Genomic DNA, 9,703 nt, shown 5'->3' with positions numbered 1-9,703 from the left:
GGCTTTGTGTGCATTCCAGAGTGTTCTGGCATTCACACCTACATCCTGGGAGCATGGGAAGAGGTCGTACCTTGTCTTGTTGTTTTATGGTAGGATAAACGTAGCTATGTCAGTTTTAGGCTAAGAGCCTTTTGTTTAGATGGACCGCTAGACTCCTGGCACCAGCTTTGGGGAGTCTTCACAGGGTCACATCTTGTGAAGACTCCCCAAAGGCTCCAGGCAGGTCTCCCTCATGCATGAGTAACACGAAGAACTTTGCCTACTTGGTGTTCAATGCTTTTGCTGTGTAGTTAAATTGTCTCGTTCCAGCGGTGGGCCTGTGCTAGACAGACCCAACAGCTGAAGTATGCCAAATGACACAAGAACTCAGATAACCATGAGATTAATCCAAAATTAGATATTTTTTTAGGTACAATTGTGATCTTTGGTGGAGGCTCCTTCAGGGTTTGGGGCTGCATTTCATCCAGTGGTGTTGGAGACCTATTCAAAACTGATGAACACATAAAAGTACCATCATGGACCATTATTCTAAATAAGTGACCTCTAATTACACCATTTATAGTGCAGGATCAGAAAGATTTCTAGCTTCTAGGTTTGTTTCCATTTACGAAATCTAATCAGGTGTAGCATCCTGGTCATATGTATGAGGTGTAAAACCTTGTTGTAGGGTCGTAGGTGAGTATTTTTGCTCTGGTGTTGTTGCCTGTGTAGACCATTGATTTTTTTTAAGGATTTTTGTGTCTTGTCTCCAAATCTTTTTGTGATGGTAATATTTCTGGGAGCTTCCTCCTGATTTTCCTTTTGAAGATCACCTCTGTGGGTCTCTTACTTGAGGCTGGGTGATCAATATACTGATAGGTTTAGAGGTACATACAGAGTTACTTTTTTCCCAGTTTAATTCTTCACATTGTGCAACGCGTATCCTTTTTCGCTAATAAAATCTCTCCATTTCACAGCTGGTTTATGGCCACCGTGGTGTCATGTTTCCAAGTAATTATCTGATGTACTGAAATAAACAGCAGGCCACAGTCAGACAGGGCTGTGAGACCAATGTGACTGAAGATGTTCTGTAGAGCTTTATTGTGGTACTTGACTACAGGTTACATTTTTATAATATTGGCAATAATCGTATGTCTATTAATATAGAATTTCCTGCAGGTAGGAAGCACAGGATCAGTGCTTCCCTCAGCTCATCGAGTGCTCTCTGTGGTGTACTTACATAATATGATTTGATTTGATGACATTTCTCTAAAGCCATTACTGGGCAATATATCAACATAAAAAATGTTCATGTTTGTTTGCCCCACAGCACTTACTGTCCAGTCACCATAAAGTATATGCAAAATGGACATCTCCACTGGTAATTGACATTTGTGCTTCCTTCATTTTGGAGGAAGATTAGTGAGACACACCGATGGGTAAATCTGGAATTATCAGCATAGCAGGAGATCCTTAAAAAGACAAGGGTCACAGTATTAGTCCATGAGGTCTGCCTTCATGGTAGCATAGGAACAATAATGACTTGAGCCCCAGCTCTTTGGTTGTAGACTTACTTTATTACATGCACCTTCAGAGCTGGTCAGAGCATTCACAATTATAAAGACACAGCAAAAGCTTTCAGCAGCCTCAAACAGTTAACAATCATTTATAAAGGCACGAACAGCAAGTTGAAAGATACTGCACCATACACCTGACTCAGTACATAAAAAATACTTATTTCAATTACAGCTGCACTAAATACTGCAATTACAGGACAAAAATATTACTATATGACATCTACATTGTATTTCTCAGTTCAGAGAGGGAAATACTGCACTACTGCCTCCAATGTGGCAATTGAATCATCAAACACCATAACATAAACACCTGTGCTCATGCAGACAGACGTATGCAACTCAGCCTGAGTGGAAAAAGGAATACCTGAGTAAAGCAACACTGCAACGAGGGGGAAAAAATAGAAAATTAATACTGAAACATGCTCAAATGGACTGAAAAGGAAGAATAAAAAAGGCAGAAAGAAGGGTATCGACTGTGTATATTTTTTTAAATGAACCAATTGTTACTGCAATGAACAGGTTTTACATTTTCAGCTGATTTAAACCTTGTTTAGGCACTTGAGGTAAAGAAGCTTTGACAGTGATAATTAGCAGGGGCCATTCATCTTTGATTTCAGGAGCAGGACTTTTGGTCGCTGTACATATTATTGGGGAGTAGGCAGCACCAGCTGATTGCAAATCCAAGGTCCAACATAAGTGATAATTAAATTCATCATTACAAGTGGGTTTAACTGTTTTTGATTTTGCTTTATAATGTGCAAATAAATAGTTTCCAATAAAAAAAAAAAAGTCGACTAAATCCTGAAAACTCATTTAGGATTGCATCGTGCACACATAACATGCCTCGCTCTCCCATCATATACCAAACACATGCTCTCAAATTGGCAGCCCATTTAAGATGCAGAACTTACCATCTAACCCTGCATTGATGTCTACTGGTTTCAACTCTACAACACCCCAGCATCCACCTGTAGTCCACAGTGGGATCTTTCCAGACTTTGTACTATAGTTTTGGGAGTGATTTCATATTAAAACAGTGTTTTCAAATGTGAGTTGTTCTTTGAAATAAAAATCTGTATTCAAATAACATAACTTATAAAGTAAAGCTCTTTCTGGGGAAAGAAAAGTATTGAATTTAATTGTGCATATAGATAGATATGTTTATATGTGATTATGATGTCAGCGGGATGTGCAACTAATTCCTAGTAATTTGGCTGTTTCTATCTGTCTGTCTCTCTTTTTATGGTGCAAGTTTTTCAGTTTGCAACTGTGCAAGACCCAATAATGAAAATTAAGAGCTATAACACTGAGATAAAGATGACGGCTATGTTTAAAGACAGGTGTGCTCCAGCCAGTATCACAGAATAACTTTTAGCTTCCTTTATTGCCTGTTATACTATACTACTAGCAATTACTATTGTATTTCCTACATCTTTATGTAGTGCATAAAAACACAACATGGACAAAATAACTGGGCCAACTACACATTACGGCTGATTTAGACTGATTTAGACTTTTGCAGTGAATCCTTGTAGAGCCCGACGTCCACATTCGTGGTTGTATGCACATGGCTCCATTGATTCATTCAAAAACCACAGCAAAAAGGTCGCCAGAAACTCAGGGGAGGAATCTCCTGAACGGACCAATTACAACAAGGGAGGGCTACATCAACGGGGCGTGTAGTTACATTTCCAGGGAGCAGCATGTCAGGTTATGGCAAAGGTTACAGCGTAGGTTTACAGAACAGATCGCGGTTATGATGCATGTATTAATGCAGAAATACAAATCCCCTCCTACAGGAGCTCCTTGGTCATTGAATCCATGCCTTGAAGCTCTCAGCACACAGGGTTTGTGCTGATGCCAGTGGAGGTTTGGAACTCTACAGGTATTAAGTCAGCACCGTGTTTGCCACTTTATGCACTATGCACTTCAGCACTCAGCCACCCCACTCTGCATCTTTACATGGTCTGCCAGTTTGTGTGAGCTGCTGTGGCTCTTAATCACGTCCACTTTGCAATAATACCACTTACAGCCTATTGGGAATCAGCAAGAAGGGAAGAAATTTCACAAACTGACTTATTGCAGATATGACATCCTGTTACAGTACCATGCTTGAATTCAGTGGGTTCTTTAGAATGAGCCATTTTAAAAGGCACCTGAATTCAAAGTTTAAGAGGCATGGCCCAATGCTTTTGTCTATATAATGCTTTTGATATATTTTAAGTCAAGTGTGGTCCTTAGTGCTAAAAGCCTAATTATTTCTGTAGGTTTCGTGCTATTTTTTGAGAAGCTTCATTTAGAAAAACCTCTTAAAGCTTAATCACTTTTTTATTCTAACAGATTAATAACAATGTTTATGTCAGCTTACAGCAGTTAAACCTGGTAAATTACAGGGAATTAATATTAAAAAACAAATCTCTGTGTGAATTAGAGTTAAATTAGTGTAAATTTCCTTATTACTTAGCAAACCTTCAGCTTATGAGGATAATTCTGAACCTGCAAACCGCTGGTGCATCCAGGTCCACATCTGTGTTTTTCTTTTTAAGTAAAAATAAAAGAAATAATAAATCTTATACTCTAAAACAGTTATAATCAGGTACGGGAAAATAAAAACTGTATGAAATATAGACAGTAAATCACATGCTAGAGAGATACACACATTTCCCCACATATACCACATATATATTTTTTCAAACAAATTGTTAAGCTATGTCATATTTTCTCTAGCTTTTTGCATATTTTTCTTTCTCTGCTACAATTAAACTGCAAAAATGGCAAATAGTACTAACACTGTAATGGCACTGAGCATTAGAAAAGAGTGCCAGTACTCAGGGCAAGTAACCAGATTATTATTTTCAACATTTGTTTCCCCTCAGCACAATCCAAACAATTCAGAAAATGTTGTACTGTTGTAAAAATGGCGTGTACTAATTAGTGGAACAGTTGATCTTACCATAGTTTTGCAGCATTCTCCTTGTTACATCAATGTGATGACAGTAATAGCTTTTCTCAGATGATGATGGTTGATGGCATGCTACAAATTTAACACTGGCATTCTTCTCTTTCAAACACAAATCAGTGGCATAACTCGGTTAGCTCCATTGCTAATAGTGATCCAGATACAGCATATGGCACCAGCGAGGTAACAGCTTGCACACACTGTAGTTTCTCTGAAGAGCCTGTGATATGTTTGGAGGAACAGCACACAAACAGAAGAAAACACACATTGTTCACGACTGCAACGCAAAATCAGACTCCAGAGGACAAACTGCTGATCAGAGAATAGCATGGCCTCAGTTAGCATAGTATCGTTAGGGTTTGAGTACTTGCAGTCTTGGACTGACAGGCCTCAGACGCTGTTAGGGTTGTAGCAGAGCATGTTCAGTTGCAGGTTTTCATCCCAGTGTCTGAGGATGATGAAAAGCTGATTGGCAGCAGCCTTCACTGATGCTAAATCTCGGCCCTCTGGGATGTCCTGCTCACTCAGCCACATGCTGGCCTTGGCGGCTACCAGTTCCCATTCTATAAAATAGTTGGCAGAGCTATGCTCCAGCCAGGCAAGGGCCACCGCTGTAGCCCACACCATGCTTTCTACAGGCGATGGTGTTTCCAAGCCCCCTGACCCAGCGCTCTGTGCACTATCCACCCGGGAGAGTGTGGAGAGCGGGGGATTGGCAGCGGCAGATGGGCTGGCTAACGAGGAGGGACCAGCATCCGTCCAGGTGCTCCTGGACAGATGAGACAGGCTGTGAATGCCTGCGGTGTGATCTGCAGACTGCTGATATGTTTCTTGCTCAAACGGCGATCTGCATCCGTCATCAGCACTCTCAGCGCGGCGGCTGCTGGAGTGAGACAAGTGGCCCAGGCTGGTGCGGTGACTGGTGAAGGGGGACGTCCACTTTAGCTTGTCCATGGGCACATTAATGGCATCGCACAGAGCTGCGTCCAGGGGAAATGCACCACAAGCCAACTGCAACAACACCTGTACAGAAGAAGAAGTTATTAGAAAAGTATTTAATTTGTTTAGTTACTGCAGTCTTTAATCATTCAGCAGTGAAGCAGAGGGCAGCATGTATTTGGAGAGCATCTAAAATCAGTTTCAGTTGGCAGACTGTGTGTTTGTCTTTATGCGTATCAATAGAAAATAAGGACTAAGGGAGCGAGTCCACAGCTGATTCAAATTCATGCTGTTCTTCTGCAATGTGGGTTTTTTTCTGCTCCAATCAACAGCTTGTTGTGAGGCGCTCTGACCAAGGATTCCTCGCTGTTACAAGAAGAGGAAATCATTTCATGGGCAGCTATTCTACATATCTTTTATTCTACAGCTATTCATTTCTGACACATATTTTATTCCACTGAATCTGGGAAGTGCCAAACAATATACGGACAATGTGCCATGTGCTGAACAATTAGAGCTCCCTTTAAGGTCTTGGTTAGTGGAAGCGTATTATAAACACCCTATTAATCCATCAATCATACCCATTTCTTTTGCAACACAGAAAGAAATTTCATTTAAGTCTCTTTTATTCTGAGTGAATATAATGTCTCACTGCAGACACGCTACGTTTAAATCTACAATACAGCATGCTTACGTGCTGTGCACCTTACGCCTCAGGGCTCTTCAGAGCAGCCTAAACGAGCGAACTCATTGTTCGCTCTGTCTAAACAGCCTCTGACAGATTCACAGCTCTCTGTCAGCTCGAGTTAGTGTACGTTAAAAAAACATTCACATGTAAAGATTTGCAGCCCACCAGAGGAATGTAGTCTTTGTTCTCGTTGTCGCTCTCTCCAATTGAATCACCAGACTTGCTGTGAGATCGACACATGAATCCTTTGGCAGCTCGAGTTAGCAGACGAGTCCTGCTGAGGGCCAGCCTTAAAGAGGAGAGGGGGGTGCAGAAGTAAATTACAGTGTAAAGTATGTGAAGCACAAACCACCATTAGGTGTAATCCACTGATTGTGAGGGAAAACAATGGCAACAACTTCTTTCTTTTCTTTTATGTAAAAGTTTACACGTTTTATAACCCAATAAAAAATGGAAAATTATTTTTTTTACAGGTAATGAGGGTTTTTTTAGCCTCTGGGCATCTCCATTTCTAGGGATGGAAAATGTCTTCGTCTATGCAGAAATATCTCCAACGACTGTTTATTGGATTGATATGAAACTGCACAGACCACATACATTTTAAGGGGAACTAGCCTCAAGGTATAAAAAGTCAAATCAGTGAAGAATTGCCTTAGACCGGCATTCCTTTATATGACCATTAGTCATAGTAGTACAACTGTATAGAAATCTATGAGAAAATAACAACTCTGCTCACTTTTTATGAGCTCTGTAAACACTGTCCTCATGAGTTTATGGTCTCAATCACTAGTTTAAAGTCTTAGTGAAAGTGTTTCTGTAATTTATAATTTCCTCTCTGTACTCCATCATTGTGGATTTGAAATCAAACGCTGCACGCTCTCACCTTTGGGTTTTACAAATGTTTTGTAAACAACTATTTACAAATTACATTTTTTGATGCATAAAGGCCATAAAATAATTAGGCAAACTAACATCATTTAAGGTTTTAATACTTGGAAAAAATAGCACAGCAATATACCTTCCAATTTAGCCTAATGCTGCATAAGTGATCAGACAGCGCTTCACAGTGCAAGTGGAAAGTGACCCAAAACTTACTGCAAAAGCAATCAAGGAGCTTCTCTAAGCAGAGAAATTGTATATCCACCTGTTTGCACTCAAAGAGACCACCTCTTATTAAACTATTAGTTATTAAATACAAAACCAAAGGCAAAGAGACCCGTTTTCATGGTCTTAGACTTTATGCAATCTACTGATTGCAAATTATTTTCATTCAAGTATTACAAACAATCCTTATATTTAACCTCCTAAGACCCGAACTCTTCCACGGCATGCATTTTTAATTTCTCTTTGATATTTTGGCATATTGGGGCCCGATGAATGTAAAAACAAAGAATTACCAGATTTTTTTTTACCTTATTTTTGTTTTTAAGAAAAATGAGAGCCACATATGAGGATATTCATTTAAAGTATTTACATTTAGACCAAAAGTATTTTGGTGTTAAAGTGACTGTAATTTGTAAATTGTTCATGCAATACTTTTGTTAAACCCTTGAATTAAAGCTTAGAGTTCAAGCACTTCTTCATTAAATTTCCACTGTGGGGACGTAGAGATGCAAGATTACCCAAAATGTCCAAATATTTATGTAACAAACTGTATAACATTTATATTGTGTTTTATAAAAACACATATAACTCACTGTACCCATGTGAGGTCAAAAAGAGAGACACAAAAATGCAGGGTATGCCTTAGGGCATGGCTACCTTATGATTTAAGAGTTATTTCATTTGAGAATGCAGTATATCATGTTCACCCATCAGCTTCAACATTTGATCTAACTACAGTAATATGGGTGAGACCAACATGCTCAGCTTAGATTCTGTGAGTGATGTAGCAGTGGCTTTATCTGACTTACATACATAATCTCAAATTATTTTCTTTGCAAAATGTCTCAACATTTACATGATTTTGTCTCTTATCGGCGCTCAAATGCTTTTGTACTTTTGGTTTTTCTTCACTAGTAATGAATAATGTTAACCTGCAAGCGACTGCAGACAAAAGTTTGCCCGTATGGCTAAATCTGTTATATTTAGATGTTGAACTTGACTGCTCGTTTTAACAAATCTCCATTGTCCATTAAGTATGGTTGTATTTAAGTAACTTTCTCTTTTAACCTGTTATTTAACACCAAAATCAGGTCACATTTTGAGTTGATTCAGAGAATACTCTCTACACATCAGTCAGCACATATGTTCTACCTGCAAGAGTGGTATACCCTCCCAGAAGTAACACCTTTAGCAAACCTCCAAATCTTTCTTCCTCCAGCCAAACACATTTTTTTAAAAACTTTATCTAACTAACATGATTGGCCGCCTGTGACGAGGTGAGCAAAAGTCAGACTTCACTCAGCTATTTCAATCAGTCAGTTTTCATCCAGTGCTATGGAGATTTTCCATTAGAGACTAGCTGAAAATATTGTATATTTTTTAACAGTTATGCCATCTGGCCTCTTTCTTTCATTCATTTAAACAGTGTTTCACTCTGCGCAGGCATCAGCACATTGTATAACCTCGGTGTCTTAGCCCTAAAAACATCCTGGCAGAGCTGCAAGCATGGCTGTGGACTCTTTGTGTTGAGGAGAAGAAATTGTAACTCACCAGTTCAGGGTCACAGCTAATGATACCCTGCATTCAACTGATACATTAACCTCAGTACATCTTACGCTAAAAGCCAAAATCAGCTGACAGGAATGGATAAAGATGATGTTAAGAATATTTTCTGCCCTGTGAAGCAGTCGAATTGTAATACCCATTTAGTTCCTAATGTAGTGGTAGCACAGCCTCAGCACATTAATTCAGCCAGCAAGCCTCCAGTCACCCACCTGGCAGAAAAAAGGCTTTCCACCGATTTCTGTGATTGGTCGGAGGTTACAGAGGGACTCCTCTGGGAGACTTGGAGACAGCAAGACACAAAGAGAGGCAGAGTTAGCCAAGTGAAAAGAGAGAAGTGAGGGAGTGCATTTTTTTTCACCTTATTTAGTTTTCCCTCCTAAGTGTGAAATAATAAATGGCTGAAAAACACCCACTGATAATTAAGTGACAGCAGAAGACATAGCTGCCTCTCCTCTCCAGGTGAAACTCTTCTTGTTTGTTTCTTTATTTTTTTCCAAAAAAGATCCAGACGGCATTTGTCAATACGAGCCACCAAACTCTGTCGACTTCTGTCGTCACTTACAAGCACAGGGACTAAAAATGTCAATAATCTCATGTTTCTCATTTGGACCAGCGCGGCCGCGCCGCAGAGAAAACGACAACAGAGTGCCAGACAGTGCATGTCAAAGGTCTTCATGGAGGGAAAATTGAAGGGGCACAGCAAACTCACTGACCGTTTGATGTGTAACACTTACCCTCCGCAAAGCTACACTTCTCCCAGCCGGCAGAGGAGGGGGTGCTGCACGGAGAGACGCCGTCTTCTCCACCTGAGACGATGATGAAAAAGATTTTAACTGTCAGCTGTGCTCAGTTTTATTTCTTATCATTCCAAACCTAAGAGGGCATTCTTTT

At 39.8% G+C, this 9,703-nt stretch overlaps 1 protein-coding gene across 1 annotated transcript in view; it reads right to left on the bottom strand.

The window, feature by feature from the left end:
- Positions 1–217: 217 nt before the first annotated feature.
- Positions 218–9,703, bottom strand: part of vwa5b1 (von Willebrand factor A domain containing 5B1) — a 35,465-nt gene continuing 25,979 nt past the window's right edge. Inside the window, exons 19-22 of the mRNA XM_085145663.1 lie at positions 9,547–9,618; positions 9,022–9,091; positions 6,308–6,431; positions 218–5,538 (exon numbers count right to left, since the gene is read on the bottom strand). Coding sequence (XP_085001789.1) covers positions 4,906–5,538; positions 6,308–6,431; positions 9,022–9,091; positions 9,547–9,618 — 899 coding nt within the window. The 3' untranslated portion in view covers positions 218–4,905. The remainder of the gene's footprint in view (positions 5,539–6,307; positions 6,432–9,021; positions 9,092–9,546; positions 9,619–9,703) is intronic.

This window comes from Neolamprologus multifasciatus, chromosome 20 (assembly GCF_963576455.1).
Source record: "Neolamprologus multifasciatus chromosome 20, fNeoMul1.2, whole genome shotgun sequence".
Lineage (NCBI taxonomy): Eukaryota > Metazoa > Chordata > Actinopteri > Cichliformes > Cichlidae > Neolamprologus > Neolamprologus multifasciatus.
The sequence above is the reverse complement of the archived record's forward strand: the minus strand, read 5'-3'. Positions and strand labels throughout refer to the sequence as shown.